General features: G+C 34.6%; 1 protein-coding gene across 1 annotated transcript; it reads right to left on the minus strand.

Annotated features, from left to right (window-relative positions):
* Nucleotides 1-1,268: 1,268 nt before the first annotated feature.
* On the minus strand, nucleotides 1,269-18,017 carry LOC135687608 (FERM domain-containing protein 5). Its single transcript, XM_065204205.2, has 15 exons — nucleotides 17,728-18,017; nucleotides 16,571-16,675; nucleotides 14,328-14,370; nucleotides 13,722-13,803; nucleotides 11,265-11,309; nucleotides 10,054-10,106; nucleotides 9,449-9,522; nucleotides 7,889-7,935; nucleotides 6,725-6,812; nucleotides 5,456-5,544; nucleotides 4,620-4,683; nucleotides 3,842-3,930; nucleotides 3,635-3,718; nucleotides 3,362-3,430; nucleotides 1,269-2,748 (listed from the first exon to the last, which is right to left on the minus strand). Exons 1-15 carry the CDS (start codon nucleotides 17,815-17,817, stop codon nucleotides 2,271-2,273), a joined length of 1,500 nt encoding a protein of 499 aa, XP_065060277.2. The 5' UTR covers nucleotides 17,818-18,017; the 3' UTR covers nucleotides 1,269-2,270.
* Nucleotides 18,018-23,251: the final 5,234 nt, after the last annotated feature.

Consider the following 23,251-nt stretch of genomic DNA (forward strand, 5'->3'; position numbering starts at 1 on the left):
AAGTCAAACTCAAAGCTCTACTGACTTCACTTATAGTTGAAAGTACCTTTTTACTAAAAGCTGTTGAAATAAAATGACCAGAGACAAGTTAAGCATGTTACTGATCTTGTTATTTAAACAGTTTTATTTCATTATTACAACTTTTGATATATTTGAAAATTTACAAGATCAAATTATTTCATTTACAAGCCTTGTTTGCTAGATTTAGTAAAGACAATCCAATTATGTGGATATTTACCAAAAGTATATGTGGAAACATCAATGTTTTTGTTAAGCTAAACTTATTTTGCAAGGTATTTTTTTATTAAGTCTAACTTTGCAGAAAACATTTGCAACTAGGCGTATCCATTATTTTAGCTTCCTATATATTTCATATCAATATTTACATTGCATTTTCATTTGCCTGTTTGTTTTATTTATCTATCAGCTCTATTGAGGTTGTTAGTTAATCATGATGGCTTTAAAATACCTTCAATAGATTGATAATACGACTATTTGTGGAAAGGATGACCAAAAAGCTCCCATTCAGTTTCATGTCATTTATTGTTTCATCTACAAATTTTAGCTTATCTCTAAAATTTACAAATGTATTTCAGCCTGCAAATTGAAAGAAATTAGGAGAACCACAGAATTTTTTATTTAAGCTAAGTTTATCTACTATACTAAACTAATGTTTTTTAATGTCTTTTGTACAGTTCTGTTTGGAAATTGTCAGAACTCTGTCTGTATAAATTACCAACAAACCAAAACAGTGTCACAGCTATAAGATAAAGTTCATTTCATGGTGTAACAAGATGATTGCTATGAAATAAGAAAAGCTCATTCCAAAAGTTAATCAAAATTTTTTTTATAAGTCACAAGCCTTAAAATTGAAATTTTCAAAAGGAACTCATCAACTAAAAAATTGGGCGTGGTAAAATTTGGCCACACCCATTTTTTCAAATTTGAAGGGAGGGCATGACCACTGCTATTTGGCTAGCTACGCCACTGGACGTATAACATATAAGCAACCAATATTACATATTTTGCTCATCTAAACTTTTTAACCTTAAAAGAAAACGAAATGAAGGTAATGCAGGTTATGATCGTTTGCAAATATAATACTTTCAGTGAATAACTGTGATTCAAAAATACCTATTTTGCTCAAAAAGGAAGAGTGATGACAGTTCTCGCATCTTCTTTTATTTCTTTTAATTAAACTTTTAAAAACAATTTCTTGAAGGCTTTCATTTCAACTGGAAGAAAATAATGTAAAAAAGCCACAGATATAACTATTGCGTGATATATAACGAATTTCTACAGATAATCGCAATAATGACAATAAAACACTAAAATTATCTCAAATTGCAGCCAACAATAATACAGAATATCTTGCATCGTGATATTAGCATTTCATAAATACTATGTTCTCAAGGTCACACACTGGTACATTTCAGTGGGCGTAATATTGGAAGGGTGTATAGAGGGATATGTCATGAGCCATAGCATATGTGAACACAGAAGATAGTTTTAGACAGCTCCATAACTTCAGTTTTACTCTTCAAATTGATGCACTTTTTCAAGGATTTTGAATTAATTGCTTTTATAACAGTAGGTTATACAAACATCAAAATTTAGGGTTTCTAGGGGAAACTACCCTCTGGCTCCCTGATATGCATGGCCTTGTTCCTTCTTTGTTTAAGATGAATAATCAGAAGTTAAATTCGGGAAATATCATCAGTAAACTACTGGACTAAGCTTTTGGAAGTGTACTCTACCTATATCAAGACAATACAAATTTGTTCTGTTCCACGTTATCATAAACCTACCTTAACATGTTAATAAACAAAATTCAGATTGAAATTCCAAGCAATAGTCAATTTTGGCAAAATCACATAAAAACGCTTGTGTAGAATGTCCTTTTGCTACGCTAAAAACGATTATCGGCTCTAAGAGGAATCATAGCAACCACATCGAATCAGTCAGATCGGGGAAACATTAAATGAAAATGCCTCGATTTCGACTCAATGATTTCGTCAACTTGCCTATTTAGAATACAGCAAATTTTTCATCCTTTCTTTGGTCAATAAACAAAACTTTGTCAGATTTCATCAGAAAACAATAAAGTAGGGCATAGTTTTTGGTGTAGTTGATGTAAATCTTTTGTTTTCAATCTCCTTTCTAACAGTTGTTATCCGTGCAACCCCCACTCTTTCCGGATTCCGTTACTACTTATCTATATGCTATAATTTATCTCTACATTCTTTATGAAATAGTTTTCCATAAATGTACTAACCACGTCTCGTAAAATTCAATTTCATTTCAATCAAAAGAGCTAGGAACAGGGCTATGAAACCTAAAATAATAAAGATCAAAAATGATTTTCTCCAGAGTTTAATTCCTCGTGCCCCTTCTCCAGCAGACTTTTCATCGCATTCAGGTCTGATTTCGTCTTCTTCCGCAGATTCCATAGGACCGGTTGGCGAGCGGTCGCTTTCAGAGAGATCCTCATCCGTGACCGCTAAGGAGGTGCGTGACGCATCCAATGGAGGTTCTGGCGGGAATTCGCTAGTTTCGAATTCTTTGAGGTGGTCGACTTGCCTCTCATCTGCCCTCTCTTTATCGTCATCTCCATTTGAGACATTCAGGTCTCGTTGTCCAGACTCAGTTGTAGAGAAAATCTGCGATGCACGGTCATCAAGCGCAAAAGAATTGCGGCTCTGCTGTGCACTGGTTTTCCGTGATGTCACCATGCGGATGCTCGGTGTTCTGAAGGGGGAAAGGTATACTTCAAATCATGTGAACGAAGATCATTTAAAATTAGGATCAATTTAAGAAGTAATTCAAGATAAGGATTAGCTGGATAAATGGCTAAAATAGCAGAAAAATGGCTATCGATTTGAGTTCTTCATTACTTTCAATTCTTTGTTTCGAAACAGTCAATGTTTAGGTTCGTCTTAATAACTGCCAGTCGTAGCAACGAAAATAAAAAAACAGTAAACATTCATTAAGTTAATGTTCATTTAGACCACGTATACATAGCTTAAGAACTTAAGATAAATAATTATGTCTTTCAATTGGAGATTTTATATTCATATATTTTATATTGGTATATTGACAATTTTGTTTTCATCAATACCAATTTATTTCGGCTTTAGATTAGGCTTCGAAAAAGATATGTTTGCCCCTTTCATTGCAAAAAGATTTTTTGAATTTCTCTACTACTTGCTTATTATAATAAATGAACTGACGAAAAAATCAGAAAAAACACTGCCTAAAGTGATAAAAATAAATAGTAAACACCAATTGGTAAACGGCACAAATGAAGTAGCAAAAATGGATTTAGGAAGAGAAGACTACAAAAATTTTTATAACAACGCACCTTGAAAAATTAGGCTGGATTCTATGGATCTTCTCAACTTCAAGGTTAATCTGAGATTCTGTTTTCCCACTAAATTCAACGAAAGAATAAATTAACAACAGAAAACTGATGAAAAGGATTTGGAAAAGGAGTGTTGATATGGAAAAGGAGTTTAGACTCACGTTGTTGATGATATTGGAAAGATTCTGTTTAGAGACAATACTTTATCATTATAATTAGGGACACGACTTCAAAAATCATTAGCCTGAAAAATTTGAAGAAATTAGCAATTACCTGTAAGTGTATTTTTTTCTTTTGAACAGATTCTGTGGCGATAACGTCGATCTCTTTGCGTGTTGAGCTTTTACTGAATCCCCACTGATGAAGAAAAGGGGGATATTAAGATGAAACATATCCATCAGAGAAGAAAACAATAAGCAACAAATATTACAACATTACACGAGGAATGACATGAGGAGTATTTAAAACGAGATTGCATACCCATAAAAGGCCATCTGTTCAATGGTGCATTTCCAAAGATGTTTGCAAGCTGGGGCATCGTTCAGTTTGAACGAGTAGTTTGTCTTTTTCTGGAAGGAGAAAACGATATATAGATAACTTTTTATGAGTGGAATCAACTGGGGCCTGCCATGTGTTCGACCTTGGCAGTATTCGAGTTGCCAATAGATCGAATTTCTGGATGCATATAAAAACACGCTTTAAGGTATAGAACAGGACAATTTTAAGTTGCCATTTTCAGTTTCACGATTAGTGTTGCCATCAGGCAACAACTAGAGATAAATTTCCCAAGGTGCCGTGCATTTTTGGGTTTTTAATGACGCTCTCGAAGTAAGCTTACTCAGCTTTGTTTAATAATTTTTTAGCTTCGTACTGGAAATTCGACTTGCTTGATTGAATATTCATCATGATAGTAATATTCAAACTGCCTGAGGTATTAATTTTGATTAAAGATATTCGATTCCTGATTCAAAAACTTTGACATAGGGGAAAAGCGTAAATGAAAATTATAAGACAAAATCATTTTCTACCTATTTTACTTCGACATATGCCGAGTTTAAAGTAAGCAACTCTATTTGCATTATTAAGATCGGTTTGATTTTATGTCAATCACATCAAGCAAGAGAGAACAAACCAGAATGATTGGTCGGCTGTTTTATAGTCCTCGAAAAGGGACTGGTGCCATTACTATAGTAGAGAGGTTTCAATAAAAGATAACTAACATAGTTACAGCTTAAAGTGCAAAGAATAACGTCTATACCTTGTCTTTTAGGGTCTGTATGTAAAAAGCTTTGCTGTCATATGTGACCTTGTGAACTTCACCCCTGTAAACCAAACTGGGTTATGAGAAACTAATAACAATAAAAAGATTCATATTTTGTCACAAAATCATCTGACTATAAACTTTAATACAACTAATAAAAAATCCAGTAAATTGTTTGTGCTTACCGGCCACGTTAAATTTTAAAGTAAACGAAAATAGTATAATATAGCAATGTATTGAAAAATATAAATTGAAATTTTGAATGAATCTGACAAGGTTACAAATTCTGGACCTGAAAGGTTTTACTTGTAATTCTAGGGACAACAGTCAATACCAATTTTGAATCATTAGGTAACACCATCTGAGGAAAAGCATGAAATTTTAGATGACAACAGGAAAGCGTCTAGTTGGGTGACAATAAGATCAGTTACATCAATACATCACTTTCGCAACACTGCTTGAAATGAATCCATTCGTAAAACCGTCTAGTGGCAAACACGACCATAAATGCTTATCAGAGGGACTGCAACCAAATTAAGTTCCTTGATTAGGAAAATGACAGGATGCGCAGCAAAACCTTTTGCACCCTCCCCCTGTCTCATAAAAAATTGACAAAAGCATACCCTGTCCCATAAAAAGTATGCAAAAAGTTCGGTACAATAATGCAAAAATTTAGCAGATCTTATGATATTTACAACTTGCAACTTTTAATGCTTATTCGAATACCCTAGATAACAGAGTAAGCTGTTCTCTCATATTACTTCCTTATTTTCTTTTAAATCATACCATGTTCTAGAATTTTGATGTAATTCGTAATACCCTGTTCCACTTACCAAGGAAAACCAGAAACTCGTTTTGCATCTCGTATAACCTGTATGCCTTGAGGCGTGAGTCCAAGATAAAGCTGAGCATCGTCCTGGTCCTGTTAAAACAATAAAGCTTTTACCAACATGCAGTATCACTGGCACTTTGATCTTAAGAGGCTATGGGTTCATTAAGGAGGACTGTAATTTACAAGTTCAGCATCGTCGATCGAAGCAGAGGTGAAACCAGTTTACGCAGTACGGTTAAAACCTGGTTAAAAATAATTTCTTTGATTTCTATTCTAAATTTTAATGAGCGCAATATTTTGTATCTCTTACGAAAAATGAAAAATGAAACGTGCAAAACCATTCAATTCCATACGAAAAATGAAAGCTGCAAATAAGAAAATCAAGAATATTTTAATAAAGCTGTCTTGTAGATTTACTTCTTTGTTGATTGCAAGAAAACAAGAGTATAGATGAAGTTCGGGTGTACCGGATCAGGATTTTCAGAATCCGGCCGGAATCGGATTTACCGGATTTCTTCATGGAATATCCGGCCGGATTTTACCGGATAATCTGGCCATTTATGGATTTTTCAGTAATAAAAAGTTTTGAGCTACTTTGCGAAAAAATGTATAGTGAGAAGATAAAAGGCGCTTGTTTTATCATAAAAATGTTATCGTCAAGTTAGTGTAGTTATTTTTTATCGATTTGAAACATGAATTTGCTGTTTCAAGCTTGTAGAGTTTGTCAAAGTTCAAGAGTTATAGACGTTGAAAAATTGTGTCACTTTGTGCTGTGTACGGAGCAAAGTCAGCTACTCTGATAGCTTTTCGTAAGCTGTGTTTTAGAAGATCTAAGGTTGATTTGTTTGCACATCAACTTACACTAACATTTTTGAAGAGAAGCGATCAAGACTTCTTCCAAGGAATGGCGAGAAGTTGCTTTTCTTGCATCACAACCTGGGACGATTGTAGCTTTTTTATGTTTGACTGTCTTTATGTTTGACTGCCGATTGGGACGCTTCTTTTTAACTTTTAAAACTTCGTTCAAGTTTGTTCTATTGCTTTTAATTTTTGTTGTTCTTTGTATTTACACTTTTATAACTTGTTTTCTCTAGAAATTTTCTTAGCTATGATTAAAATTCTGGAAAATCCGGCAACTGGCCGGATTTCGGAAACAAATCCGGCTGGAACAGGATTTTCAAAAAATCAGCGATCCGGCGGCGGATTATCCGGCCTACCGGATATCCGGTAAATCCCTAAGCTGAACCTTCTAACTTTGCTCAAAACTTACTCGACAAGGGTGTGGGTCGACTCCATACAGATCCATTTCCTTAGCTTTATCTAAAAACTTTTCCTCTGCCAGCACAGGCGTCGTTCCACTGCAAATTAAAAAAACATTTCACATTTAATCATTGTACAGTAAGCCTGCGAATTTGCCCACTGGGGGCTTGCTAATTAAAGCAGTATTCATATAGGGGATTATGCGAGAGGGCTAAAACATCATTATCTTATTGCCACAAATAGCTCATTTTGTAGCGTTTTCAAGTTCAATTTGTTTGAAAATGATAAATAAATATAGAGTATAGTGATAAATAAATGTAAGTAACACCCTCCTTGGAAAATGTCAAACCAAAGTATAAATTAAAGCACAAAAGATATCTTAGTTCAAAATATTGACAAGTTCATTGTAAATCGGCGATCTCTTCATTTGACGGGCAACGTCTCGTTAATTTTGGTTCTTTATTCGCCGCTAAATGCTTCATCAATCATGTTGTATCTTTGAATTGTACGCGCAAAAACTAGCATTTTGGCGGGGGGCGGGGTCTTATGCCTGGATAGGGGTTATCAAAAATGTTCACTTCCAGGGGTGGGCGTTATTCTTAGGGGGGAGCTTTTACGAGGGGGGGGCAAGATAAAAAGTAATCCAAGGAAATGATAAAAATGTGAAGACAACTCAATTTGAACCCTGTTTACAAACACTACCGTGGAAACTAGAATTACGACAAATCAATATGAAAGCAAATCATTGCCAATGAAAGTATCTGGTTGGAGAAAACCAAGTAGCAGCATATCATAGCTTATGTTTTGATGCATTTCAAACATTCAAATATTCCAAGAAAATTAGCATTTCTGTAGCCGCTTCAGACAATATTGTTTTCTATTCATTGCAATTTTAGCAACATTTAAAAACGTGAATAGCACATTAACTTGACAAAATTTGACAGAAATATGGAAGTAATTAAGAACAACGATTAATTGGAGAAGAATAATTATTTGAAATAAGTTTTAACTAGCTCAAAGGATTTTAAATGGCTTGAATATAAAATTCAGTTTGATAAGATTTGATTTTTTCAATTTAATATTATGCAGACAAATAAACAAACAAACAAACAAACAAACAAACAAACAAATATAAATAAACAAACAAACTCGGAGCTGAGCAAACTAAAGTTACCTCAAGGCTTTGTGGATTTCTGCTATTCTATCTTCTAGTTTTTCCGTCTAAAATAAGATCGTCGCACTGAACATATTTGGGTGACTTGGACAATATAAATCACGAGATGGTTGTTCTCTTTCTAGAAAATTTTTGCGTTTATTGCGCTCCTACCAGTCAAAAAAGTCTATGAAAGGGCGCGCAACTCAATGAGAACTGCCAGCTTGCATTTTTAGAATCAGAAAATCCCCAAGGTAAGCATGTTAACGTCGCAGAAATGAAGACTTAGTCGAAAATATTATTGAAACATAAAGTTTATAAGATTGAGTGAAACATTAAGTACTCATACAGGGCAATAGTAGAATCATTAGGCAAGGTCATCTTTTCAAAAAATACAAATTTTTGTCAATAGAAAGAGTTCATTTTTCGCTTAGGCTCACCTCTTTGTGAGGGTTAAAAGACAAGCATGTTATTATTTCAATTCATTTATTGTCTCAAGTCACTGTCAATCCCACACCGGATAGAAACTCATATTCACAATTTTTACCAAAGTAATAACTTTTCATCAAAATCTGTAATTTAGACGACCAGAAAACGTCTCTTTAAGTTTCATCAGTCGGGATCGGCAAAGTCTTTGATTAGGGAGATGCTCGATATTCGTAAATATCCTGCGTCAGTCATAAATGAGACTGTCGTAAAGGGAATAAAGCGAAACCTATAATTAAATATAAGCGTTTTCGGTTTAAGGGAAATGAATTCAAATGATATTATATGCATGCTAAAATATTTGGTCATTCAAAAGGCACCTTGCAAGCAACCAAACATCAAAGTTGGACCTCTAAAGAGATTGGCCAAGCTGTGACTGAAGACACCGACAAACATAGCGAAATCGACAAAAGTTCGAGCAATAACAGGTGCAAGCACAACGGGATCACGATTGAATATGAATTGACGCGAGCAGTGTTGACAAACAACAGATGAAAAGAGACTTGAAAAGAACACAGGAAAGGTCTAAGAAATAATCATCTACGCAGGATCTTGCTTGTAAACAATGTTGGATGTCAGACAATACAATCAACAATATTATAAAATTAAGTTTCACTGATTAATAATTAAACCTGAATCAAATTTTTAAGGATTTAGCATCCTTTTTCTTGGTTCTGTAAAGACCTAGTATATACGCTATAACTAAAAGAATGATTGACCAAAATAATCAGTGATAAATTCAGTCCAGTTGCTGATGTATTCAAGAGACATCCATTTAAGACTATTCGTGAGACAAAATGGTCTCCACATTTGATGATACAAAATATGGTCTTAAAAGGCTGTAGACTGAGAGATCTGCTTCCAAAAAGAAATGCTAATTAATCTTTGTTGCTAGACTAGGAATGACTAATTAATCGGCCAATTACAGTTTAATTGCAAACAGCCAAATTCGCACAGCATAACTTTTCGTAAAGCATGGATAGCTTCGGTAGACAACAGAAACCTGAGATATTGTTTCAATAGGAGCAAAGTATGTATGAAATAAGAGCTGATTTAAACTGGAATATAGAGACGAAATAGAAAAAGATCACATACCTGCCTTGGTAAAAGTTTTATACTACTGATGTAATTCCCTTGGTGCTCAGTTTCATCAAAATCTCCTGCTTCAGCTACAAATACAATAAGAGCAAACATTGGCCTAGGAGAAATATTTTTTGGCTTGAAATTGTTAAAGCAATAAATTTTTCAGTCCAAAGCTACTTACCTACCATACTTACAGACAGAAAATAACAATGATCAGATGAAAAGAGCAAGTATCGAATACTTCTATTAAACTTTTTTTCTGTAAAAGAGTGATTTTTTTACGAATACCCAGGGTGACAACAAGGTCTGTTTGACACCATCCCGAACTAGTTCTAATTCATTTGTAATAGAAACATTTTATAATACTCATTAAATGTTAGCTAGCTAATTATGAGTGTAATTTACTATCTACTACATACAAATATAAATTTCTTCTATTGGTAACCTTCAATTTCGATAATAGAAATACTTCGCTTTGAATCTATGATTGGATCATATGAATATATGCGTTGGAGCAAAATATCATTTACTGGTATACATTTTTTAAACAAATTATTTCCTCTCTTTAAACAAAGTTGAGGAATCAATCATCAAATCTACAAAAATTAGTACAGTACCTTGAACAATGTGCGCAGCCAATTCCGTAATCTCAGTAAAAGGACAAAGAAGCCTAAAAAACGAAAGACATGTTTTTGCTCAATATGCTACATCATTATGCCACAGAAATTGAAAGTTGGACTCTTGAAAACAAGGCAGGGATAATTGTATATGTAGCAAATAAGAAACACCGCAATACGCTGAAAATAAACAACAATAAATACACTTAAATCAGTGAAATTTTTATCTACTTTTCGCCACAAGAACTCCTTGGAGCCCGTCGAGCAGCCTGCTACAGTGAACTTTTCTTCATTCACACATAATTATATATATCTACAACAACCAGTACCATACTACTGTACACCTATTGACAATTGGATATTTGTCCATTTGTGCTATACATCTTTGCTCCCCCATTACCCCGTGCGGAATTACCTCGAAGGCATTATAGCAGGAGAGCTATCAGCATTGAACAGGGCAGTAAGCCTCAATAGTTTCTTAGAAAATTTCTGTCTTGGATGATAAGCTAAAAGAATCAGTTATCCTATTCATGTATAAAACTTTTCGGGATGAGCTGATTGGGCATTAAAAATTTGGGTAGACACTTGGGGAGTTGCAAAACTGAGTGAAGGAACTGCTATCAAACAATGAAGCGCTTAGCTAACGCTAGTTTCAATTCGATATCAGGGAGAAAAGATCGTTCTTGACCTTGAAAAAAAATTTCCAAAACCATGTAAATTCATTTCTTGCTGATTTTTATTATTGTCCATTTGGGCTACCCGATAGAAGGATCTTACTTGCAAAAACGATTTTAGCGGTCAGGGCCTACTTAAAAGATCTACAGTATATTTACATTTGGTTTTGAGATACACTGAAGTTTTTTCCATTTCAATACTTTAAAACATCACAAGCTTATGTACAAGTAGATAAGTGTTTAAGTACTTAAATATTGGTTTCTACCTTGCATCCGGCGGTAGTATTTTAGGTCACTGGGAAGCTAAGCTTATCGAGCAGCGTCCTGGTCTTTTCTCTCGATGTGATCACATTGCATGATTTCTACGCCTGGATTTGCAGAGAGCTGGCGACTCTCCTCACTAACAGTAAAAGTTTTGTTAGGTTAGGGACTCAAATCTTAGACCCTTGGATCTGTAGCCTGCTACCCTAACCACTTAGCCAACATATAATTCATGGAAAATATTATTTAGATTAATGTTTGTACAAGAGGACTCACCTTCCATGGAGAATATCTCTTTTTAATTGCAAAAACAGCTGGTACCTAGAACAGTAGGATATCCAAAATCAATATTATGATAATCTCTATTTGAGATATAAGAGAAAAGCAACAATGAAATCAAAGTTAAAAAACCACTGAAGTCTCAAACAGTCGGCTGTAGACCAGTAAAATCAATACAAAGTTTTTGCGATAAGAGATTTCTTCATTCTTTGTGAACCTTCTCAAGTTAGGAAATTTTAGTGAAATTGTGGCTGGTCTTCAAATAATTGCACTTTGTGGTACAAAGCTAAACTTCAAAAAAATTATGAAAATTTCTTGTTTTGAGTATTTGCATTCTTTAAACAATACTTTTGAGGGACTCACTAAAAGAAACATAGGTGTTTAAACGTTTTTCAAATGCTTATGGATTTAACATCTGTGAGCAAGTTATACCGAATTTTGGGCACCAGATAAGATAACCCTTTTACAAAAGAGAGATACAATATCTCTTTGGATCTTCTTGTGGAATGGTACTGTTCTATTTTGCTAAATAGCTCCGAGCAATACGTGATGGCGAACAGCCTCTTAAAATTTAAAAACAGCAATATTGGATTAGGGCATTTAACAGCAACCTTAAGATTGTGTAAAAGAAAATTTTGTGTTCTATGTAGGAAGGCAACTCGGTCATTTATTTTTGGCGATATTTTCGTTGTCATCGCTTTAATTTTCACACAACCAAAGAATGTAACTTGAAAATGTTGCGTAATTTGAATACCATTTCTATTAATAGAAAGTTTGTAGGTATTTATTTTTGTGGCGTGAAAAAAGAATACATTTCGTTTTGATATCAAGACAGTGAATTTTTAGCATATATTCTAGCAATGAGTCGCAAAGAGAGTCGAAACTTGTGTATATTAAATGGATTCGTACATATTTACAGTTTGTACATTTTTACCCTTAATACTAAGACATGAGTCATCTGTGTATAATAAGAGATGGCAATCAACTGCTTGCAGCATGTTGTTTTTCATACAGAAGGAATACTAATGGACCAAGAATATACACCTGTGGGGCTTTGCATAAAAGATTGCCAGGATTAGAGCATTGACCATTTATGTTAACTGAAAATGTTCGGTTTTGCAAATACGATATAAACCATCAAATAGTTTAGAGGTAAACATGAAATAATTTACCAAGAAATATTTCATGCTATATAATGTCAACGGTTTTCTAGAGGTCAATTAGAATTTATGCCTGTGTGCCTACTATTTATAAATCCTTTGAGAATTTTTATCAATAGTATTTTTCAATAGCAAGCTTGATCTCTAATGTTCTCTAAATGCCATAGCAATTAAGCTAGACATTGTGAACAGAATTTATTAATAGATGTTCAGGAAAATGAACAGCTGGGGCATCCAATTTTGGGCAGACTAGGCACCTGCAGCCATTATGTTTTATTATGACTCAAAAATATCCAGCATGGCTTCAAATCATGTTATCTCAAACATACAAATTTATTTTTCAACTTAACTTTTTGCTTTTTTCTCTTTCTATTCTTTGACAAACTCAATGCAGAATGTTTATAAAATATGATTAAAGTACTGCAGTTACAACTAGCAGCTTATATAACTGCCTGGCTGCAAATTGGAAAATCTATCTGAAAGACCTGAAAGGAGATGAGGAAATTAGGAGACAAGGGTCTCTATTGAACAGGACAATGACACTGAAAACTGAATGCCTAAATTTAAGAAAATGTTTCAGTATGGAGACCGATATGGCTTGTATATTGTACAAATCTTTTTCGGGGCATTTGTTTCCTTGATATACAGTAAGGAAAACAGCTGCTAAAAACTTTTCAGAAAATAAATTTGGAAAATATTGCATTGTAGCGCAAAAAACCCTATAATTGGCATTTACGAATATGCTATAATAACTATCATGAGACTATGCTGAAAGATCACAAGTGACTAAGGCCACTATGCGTTTATGGTTCACAACATAAGTTTTGTCCCAAAATGTTAAAAGCTCAGGTTGTTTTTGTGGTATGTAACTTTTTGCTGACATAAATTGACATAGCATAAAAACATTATTAAGATGCCATGGGCTTATCTATGGTGGTGATTCTAGAGGGGGCTTAAAGGAAAGGGGTCCAAAACAGAAGGGCCTAGTATATGTGTTTACTTGAAAAAAGTCTTAAATTTAAATGCATGACTTCGGAAATCAGAAATATTACATACCATGAAAAAATCACAATCTGCTGCTAAGCCTGTCTTTACTAACCTTCACGTGGAAGATATCCAGGTGTTAACAGGGGGAAGTGTTAAACAGAGGTTTTTCTTTATATTTAATTTTCTTATTTTTAGACCCTATGAAAACCTCATTATTGATAAAGGTGTAGTTCTGTCTAGCTTTTTTGACCAAGAAACACCCCCAAGTATTAAGTAGAAGGTATTCCTTGATTTAATGGTGACCCACCTTGTTATCTCTTCATGAAGTTTTGAGGGATTAGTTGGGTAGAACCTTACTCTGAAGAAAAACATATATGGCTGTCTTGTATCTGCAATACAAATTAGGTAAAACATTAAAATTTCAGTTGATACATGTAAGATAATTTTCAAAATATAAAAGCTCTTGCTTGGCAAATTATTTACACCAGTGCTTTATTGGACTTATTCTAATGTCTAAATTTCAATGTTGGTCTTCCAATAACAATTGTGATAAGAATTGTTGGATGGCAGCTGTTTGGGGCAACAAGAGTAGGGGCAATGAAGAGAAATAATTGATTCCTATGCCCATTGCAGATGATCCAAGAATAGTAAATATTTGACTGAGATAATACAGATTGATACAAGAGTACAAGGATTTCATTTGAAGCCGGCAGCCAGCTATAGTTTGCCACTTATTCACCAAACCTTCCTCACCTACTTTCACCCTCACTTCAGTATAACTGCACAAACTTTAGTAAACTTTTAGATGCCTACTGTTAAAAGCGAGCCTTCTACTTCAAGAATTACTAAAAACCCAGAGAGTATGCAATCAAAGATCTAGAAATAACTATAAATATATTCCCAAAATACTTACTTTTCAGCTGCTTTGAAAGCTCTCTGTTCAATTCAAGCCAATGCTAAAATTAACAAAAATGGGACAAGTTTAGACAGGTCCACATCTATTTTTTATAAGAAACAAATGTTGGCATAGAGTCCTCCAGTTTCGTTATGCTATGGCATATTTCTGTACTCTTTGTTTTTTAAAGGTGTTAACATAGCAATTTTAATGCATTGAAAAGTTTTCATTTCATATGAGATGCTTCTTAATTAAGAAGATGAGTTTTTAAATTTTGCTGTGAAGAAGTTGTGTTGTCTTTTTCTATGTCTTAAGTTTTATGGAAATCATCCAAGTACATTGACTTTCAATCAGCTTTTTAGCTTTGAGTACTTAAAATTCTTAATTTTTCTGAATATGCAGTTTCTTATATCAAGCTTTTTATAAAAACTGATGACTTTCAAAGGAAAGGAACTTGGCCCTTTCAATAATTTTGAAAAACCAGCTTTTTAAAGGAAACATACCCTGACAACAAAAACTTTCATGTTTTGATAGTATTTCAGACAGCAAAAAATCAAACTGTAGCCACCTAAAGACTAGCAATGCTCAACCTGCCTGTGAAACATTACACCCTATCAGACATTATATAGCTAAAATATCTTGTGTGCCTTTACAAGCACAAGATTCATAAAAGGCTGAGCAGTTGTTATTGAACAAAGTTGTCTGTGCCTAACCATATGACCAAAGATAAATTAACAATAGATCTAGAAACATTACGCCAGAGCACTTATCAAATCCAAACAAGTAGCTGACAGGTCTATACACAACCCTTGAGAGACTTATCAAATGCAGCTTGGGTGTAAATGGCTGTAAAACTGCTAGCACATAGAATATACTTGGCCTGTCAAGATAGACCCTTGTGCAGCTTGGGCATGACAGACCAGGCGCGGATCTAGCCAAAATTTCGACCGGTTTTGGGGTGCTTTACCCCATTACAGCCCTGTGTGTTATTGCTCCATAAATATTGCTAAAAGTTTTTAATGGGGTTAGCAACTTTAAAAGGAATTAATTTGCCGACACTTTATCTGAAATATCACAATTTTACTCTGTTTAACATGGCCTTTGATCCTCTTCTTGCAACTTCGATTCTAATTTTCATGACTTTTTTTATTCTCATGGATATTGATATCAAATATGTTTTTGAGCCACTGGTTTTTTCGCAGAAGGGAAACATATGGGCACCGGTTTTCACAGGTTTTCAGAAAACAATAGCCACCGGTTTCAATATTGGTGCATAGATAGCATACTCCAGACTGTCACTTAGAGTGGCGACTGATTTCCTCAATTTTAATTTCCTCATAAACTTTGGAATAAAAGATGAATTAGGAAGCTGGGAACTCTGTCTGAATCTTGTGGGGGTTCAGTTCAGTATGTAAACAGAAGAACTGTAGTCAGTCAGGGAGAAATGCAGCAATTGTTGCAATTAAAATTTTAGATAAAAAATTCAAGATTTACAGAGAAACATAGCTTTTGAAATTTGACCGGTTTTTTTAAACCTGTGCAACCGGTTTAGATCTGCGCCTGCAGACCATCTTTTATTGAGGTTGAAAAGTCAAATAGAATCTATCAAATTAGGCTTACAAAACAGTTAGGAAAATTGTTTCCCATTATAAACTCAGGTAGGATAATTTTTGAAAAAACAGTAGAACTGGGTCCAATATCCTGCCATAAAACTTTTTCATTAAAGTATCTGAGATATTGAAAATCAGAATAAAGGATGGGAGATTTAATGTTTTTGACAGTTCAAATTAATCTCTTCTTTATCTGACAAACAACAGAATGCTTTGAAATGGGTTCTCAGCCAAAAATAGCCTGCAACTCTGAACAAAGCTTTCACTTCAAAAAGTAAGGTACATATGTGATCAACAATGTTTTTTTTCAAGTTGTCAACTGCCACATGGCTATTAATACTAGCCAAAGCAATATAAAAAGAACCATCTGCAAGGTAATCATTTCGATGGACAGCTGCTAGGTAGTAGCATAGCCAAGGTGGTATGATTGGGGGTGGTAAACAAAGGCGAGTTGAGAGGGGAAAATGGGGTTCCATGCCCTTCAAAGAGTTTGTTTTGTCGTTAGGGAGGCCGTCAACCCCCTATTGTCTCCTAGCCTTCCTGCCTCCTTCTAACTATGCTACTGCTGCTGGGCAAGCAAATAACTATGGATTGCTGCAAAGATTAAGCAGAGAAACAAAAATGTCCAGGTTTACATTTCAGTGAACTTACTCTTTGCTTGCTGTTATCAACATATCTGAGTCCAAAATAATCCTTTTCAATCAGGTCCATCTCTTTGCAGACAAATGAAAACACATCCTCTCCCTTTGCATCTTTCTATAAGGCAAATTAGAAGGAATCATTGTAAAACACAAACAATGTCTATGACAAGGATTTTTATACTGATGGCTTTGTGCCATCTTGATTTAGCGTTTGGACAATAGCACCGCTTGTCTCTATCATAGCCATCAACTGATATCAAATTATAATTTCTCATGCTCAAAATAATAATTTTCAGTAATTTTATAGGTATAAATATTTAGTCTATTGTGATTTACTTTGGAGCTTCATTCATGGTGATTATAGCAAAGAAGTGAAATTGTGGTTTGAAAAATTAACTGCTGCATCTGTAAAACAAAATCTATGATTCACTGTTCCATAACAAAAAGGTCACTTTTTCATGAAAAAATGAGGCACCTGAACAAAAAATATTTTTACAACTCATTAATAAGACATACTGATTATATCAAGAGAAAACAAGCTTTCATATTTTTATGGAAAAACAATTTTACCAACTATTTTTAGAATTATCAAATAGCTTTGTTTTCATGGGTGGGACTTCAGACAATGGATTCCTGAAGAGATTCAAAAATTGTCTTACAATTCAGAAGAAATTGTGCACAAATGGGACTTCAAAAGCTTTTGGCTATGAATTCCTAATTACAGGCAAATTCATGGGCGTACTTTTTCTCTAGCAATTTCATCATCATTAAAAACCATGCCCGTGTCCAATAGAATCAACTGACAGGTAAGAGGTAGGGAATATTTCTTACAGTTCAGTCATCGTCTCGGCCTTCTTTGAAGAAATTAAAGTGAAGTTCAAGCTTATTTCACTAATTAAATATACTTTTGCACAGAGTGAAGAGAGCGTAGCGTAGGCCTAATATCAGAAGTGTTCGATCCAAAAGTGTAATCGTATTTCTTCTTTCCAACACAAAGTACTGATGTTTCTTCCTTGAACGGTTCTTGTTCCATATTTAACTATAATTTATGTACAGAAAATTTTGTACTGTCAGCGAAATAAGGGCATGCCTCATGATTCTCATTTACTGCATCAATGTTGGTAATCTAACAAGGTAAAGAATCGAAACGGAAATTGTTCATCATACCTTAAAATCGCACGATAGTTCCGAGTCATCTAACAATCGAATCTTGCAGCAATATTCCGCATCAAGCTCTTTAGATCTACTTCGCCGCATCTTAAAACTAAGAGATATATGCAAAAGTTCCCCAATGAGAGTTCTCAGCTGCAACGGTACGGTCTGGTCATTAGCTTTTTCTGCAAGTTCACAGCAAAGTGAGGAAGCAGATGCACTACAGATGAACAGAACCGCTATTGTACTTCAACAGGTTAGAGAGTTCACCTGCACATTACACGCGGGCAATCCGCGTTTAATATTTACCCCGGCAAGATGTTCTCCACACAACAAACACAGTGTTGCTAATCTTGCATCCTTTGAAACTTGCCCAGTTGCAAAACAAAAATTCATCAAAAATTAGACAATAAGTTTAAAATATTTACAATGTGATTAATTTTCGTGTCTATTTAAGAGTTTTATATGCAATAAATTTTTCGCATTTGCGCCGCTTTTTTACAGAATGCTGCAAATTGCCTAGATTAATGTTGTTAAAAATATATTATGTTTTGCCAGCTTTTCCTTAAAAGGACAGTATTAAACGTATTTATCGATTGAAACATTTTTAAGCAAAGATTAAATTTAAACTCCTTGCTTTATTACCAGTAATCAAACTAGTGTCAGTTCATTTTTTCCTAATAAATAACAATCTTTGATGGTATAAAAATTAAAAATCGTTTTGAAAAACAATTATATAACTTAATAATGATGAAATTTGATGCAGCTTCTTCTGAAGCAAAAACTTTTTTCTTAGATGCTGAAAATAATAACAAAAGAGCAATTTATACAGGACAAACACTTCAACGGCTACAATTGCTGTTAGCACTGTCCTGTTTCCCAGACTTAAGCAAAACTATCAGAAATCTATTACAATTAAAAACTCAGAAAACAATCTAATATGAATAAAATTTATACAACCTATTTTACATCGAGATGAAATGTTTATTATGTATCAACATTATATCATTCAAAGTGATTTTTGAGTTCTTTTGACACATTCCTTGTGCATCTCAACCCGAAGTTTAGCACCCGTATATAAAAACGACTTTTGTGCAGGCATGAAGCCAGCACTGAAAAAGTAGACGCGGGCAACAGGGGCGAAGCCAAAAAGGTTTTTTGAAGGGGTGAGTGCTTCCACTTTTTGCTCAACTGATTTCCCGAAAAAATCCTTATATTCCCTTGTCTAGCTTTGAAATTTCGAACCTTTAGGAATGGCGGGTAACGACATCAGAGTTCTTAAATATGACATCTTAAAAATATTTTTGGAGATTTCAACTTTGGACAACATAACTAATAGAACACCATGAATTACCTCTAAAAAATGCAAAATCAGTTCAATATGTTCCAATTTGGGCGAGGTATAACCAATAAACGATATTGAGTTCTGCAAGTTTGCTATATATTTCTGCTGTTTTGGCATGGTTCATCAATTCTTGAGCAGATACAAAATTACAGTGATTTGATGGGAATAAATCTTGTGTTCATGTTGCCATACACAGCCAGTTTTTAACACATTTAATTGATTTTGCAACTCTACGAAAGTTATAGATTATGCGAAGGAGATTCCTTTGTCATTTTTTAGTTTCTTTATTTTAAGTTGGTGTTTCCAAATAGCTACAAAAGGCTAATTAAAACCAACGAACTAAACTAAAACAATAACGCAATTCAAATTTGACAAGTCAGTTTACGAGACAAAGTTTGCATAATTCTCTCACTGACTGAGAATGCAACTTTCCAATTTTCAAACGCATTTCAACCATTACCTCTCAGTTTCTTAGAAAATCCTTCCAAATTCCTTCAAATTCAAATTCCTTCCTCTTTTCTTTCTAATCGGCCGAAATTCTCCAAAAAAAGATAAATCCTCCAAAGGGGAAGCACTGAGGTACAGTATTGCTTTTTGCCGACAAAATAAGACAAAATAGGTCATAAGATAAGTAATTTTATATGCTGCTTTTATGTATTTTAATTTCAATATTTAGAATTCTAAAACTTTGAAAGTTGAGCTGCTACAGAAATATTTTAATAAGCTGCAATATGATTATTATTAAACTACAGGGTGGGAAAAAATTATGTGCTTACGGACAAAGTATGGGGGGAAAGTGCCCTCCTTTAGCGACATCCCTGGCGGGCCGAGTTAAAGACGGCTTGTCAACTGAACGAAGTGAAGGAGCTCGTTGCTTGTTAATTAAAGGCAACAACATAAGTAATGGTGTCCTCAAATATTTAATAACTGGAAATTGATGCAAAGGTTGATGCAGATTTATCATCTTGCACCGGATAAAGAATTTTTGTAACGTAATTAAATTTTTCTAGAGTCTTCGTAATCTTCCTTCACTGGCGATTAGAAACGCAAACATCTTGTTTTCATGGGAGCATCTACTTTGCTCAGTGCCCAAACAAGCATTCAACGCAGGCTGAAGCATATCAGCAGCTGGATCGATTAGATATAGCACTGTGTGGACTGGTGCACAGTCGATATTGGTTTTCATCATGAATAAAAAACTGATGTAAAGTCTTTATATTGTAAAGATGTAAAGACTTTGTTGGGAGTGAGTTTTTTCAACAGGGAGACGCTGTTTTCTAAGTTTTTTAGGCATAAAATGTTTTCATCCTAAAATTTTTCGACGGGCAGAGGGGCAAAAATCTCTAGTTGGGCAGGAAATGCCCCCCTCCCAGTGCCCCCCCTCCCAGTGCCCACCTTGGCTTCGTGCCTGCTTTTGTGCGTATTATATTTCTATACATGGAAATCGCAGCAAGCAGTTTTTATTTCTCATTTCTTTTCATGCTTTATCAAGGTAAAATAATTCTGAAAACGATCACAGATATTTTCCAGGCATTTTCTCACAAGTTTACAGGCCCTCATTTCATTTGCAGTTAAAACTGACATGAGTCTCTTGCCTGTTGTTTCATCACCATAGACTATCTTCAATGCTTGAGTGTGAAATGAGGAATATCTAATCATTTGCGTATTTGCGAGCTTCAGTTGTAATATACCACAGTAAGTGATTGTTGAGAGAATCATAGAACGATTGATGGTACCAGCTGTAGCTTTGTCCATGTACGACCTTAATTTTACCTGTAGCAGAAGTTGATCAGATGCACGTTGAAAACATAACATGGACGCCAAGATATTTGTATTCCGTTGTAATGTCAATTGCCGTTGGGATTGACTGAGATATGTAACTTCGGGATACCCACTTCGCTGCGTCGCAGTTCGCTGTGTCGCAATTCGCTGTGTTGTTCCAAAAAGAATCGACTCTCCCTTGCCTTTTCAGATATGAGTTCATCTCAGCCAAGCAACTCTGAGACATTTTTCATTCATATCTTCCCATTGTTTGGTTTCAATTGAATCAACATCTTTATATGCTCCATGACTTCAAGAACATCATTAAAAGGGATAAGAAACAATAGAAGAGCAAGTATTGAGCCTTGTGGAACTTCTATCACACATTCTCGACATAGAATAGAATAGAGCAGTAAAAACATAGAATGCTTTTACTGCTTTTTGATTGGATAGATATACAGTAGTCGTAGAGTAATTTAAGCAACCCTCTATTATTCTATACATTGCAAGCTTGTCAAGCAGTATGCCGTGGCTTGTCGTAGTAAGTGCCTTACGAAGCTTAAAGAAAGGCTGCTCCAACGAGCTGATCCTTGTTGAATACATTCAAAATTATAATGCAGGTGTTGAATTTCAAGAACGTTCAATACATGTTGTCATTCTGAGGCTTATTTTGCTGTTTTATCAAACTTTCAGTTGATAAACGTCAATATGTTTTTTCTAGCTACCGCATTTAAGAAACTCTTTAAAGGAAAATAACTTCAAAACCCTTGCGGTTTCTTCTTTAGACCGAGTTAATCATGGCAATCTTCATGTGAGGTTTATTGTTAGAATCGCTTTATAAACAACTGCAGTTTGCTGCTTATGGCTTTGAAAAACAAACAATGTAAGCACTGTTTTTAACTTTCTATGGTGCTCCTCAAGCATCAGTCCTTGTCCTATTGATTACAAATGAACCGTATCCCGCGTTTTCCCTAAAAAAACATGAAATGAGCAGAATAAATGAAAAAAGAATATATTTTCTTTGGATATGAGAGAAAGGTATAAGCAAATAAGATAACAGCCATTGCATGCTTGATCGTAAAAGAAAGAACAAAAGAAAAACATATTTGAAAAAAACCTTAAAAAAGATGAATAATTCCATTTTGATAAATCTTTGTTTGTCAACCAAATCCCAATAAACTTTCGTCAACTTTTCATAGATTATAACGTTTATAGCTTTGGCAAAATCTAGCTTCCTTAGAGATGAACAAACTACTAAGACGAAGAATCTAAAAATTATATAACACGACTGCAAAATAACACGAGACTAGAATATGAGGAGAAAGTCTGCTTTGAAAACCAGTTTATGAACTGGTTGCGTAAACAAAGAATCAGTTGGGTAAACAATGCTCAAATTGGATGCAACCAAAAGCAAAATTCCAATGTTTTAAGACTCTAACTTTGATGTTATTCCGATTAATTTATAATTGGCCATTTAACACAACCAGGCGTACAAAGTTCTTTGTGCTACAACAGCTGATTAGCGTTCACTCATGACAACCTCCGTAAGACAAATTTTCTGCAGCATGCAATAGCCAAGATGAATTTGCAAACGAGTTTTGATACAAAATAGTTGCGCTACGTAGGGTGTTTACGGGTAGCGCTAGAAACTCTCTTCTACAGTGAGGAGTGACCACTAAAACGGTAGGACGTTCATTTTTCAAGTCAAATCCATGCTCCAATTCAAATGAATAATTAAAAATTTGTACAGAGCCACATGCAGAGGTAATGGATGGAAAGCTCTTGATATACAGTTCAATCTATTTGTGACTAGCATCCTTCAAGAAAAGTGGGCTATCACCCCCTAGCCACAACCTGTTCCTCAAACTCAGACTATAAGACAAAACGAACATCACCCATGAGCCCTCCAGCAACTGTGCTTGTGGATCAGTTTCAACCCTGGCATTATTTCAAACTAAGGGTCTCTGTCAGCCATGCAAAGTTTCTTCTTCAGGGCCCTAATTGATCATTTTTTACTTCAGGGCCCTTATTACTTAATATAAGAACCCTAAATATTACCAGGAACTTGTTTAATCTTAAATAGCAAAATGTTAAAAGGCATCCTTTAAGGTTTATTACTTCTATTGCCTTGAACTTTATAATTTGGTTCAGAATTTCAGATTCTTTCAGAGTGGCGTGAATCTAAACCCCAAATAGAGACACCATGCATGATACAGCAGGGATAGGTACGGTACTCTTAGTTCTCAAATCTCACACAAAAAATGAAAATAAACTGAAGATAACATCATATTCCAACAAAAAGTGTTGAATGTGGAAAAGGTTCTATCTTAGCTACTCAATTAAAAACGAAAACTGGAGCTAGGCCTAGGTTCCAATTGCCTTCCACTGTTATGGATTGCTTGCTTTTGTTTATCTGATGGGATGCTTTCTTTT

Source organism: Rhopilema esculentum, chromosome 20 (genome assembly GCF_057945365.1).
Source record: "Rhopilema esculentum isolate cy_ngs chromosome 20, ASM5794536v1, whole genome shotgun sequence".
NCBI classification, from domain to species: Eukaryota; Metazoa; Cnidaria; class Scyphozoa; order Rhizostomeae; family Rhizostomatidae; genus Rhopilema; species Rhopilema esculentum.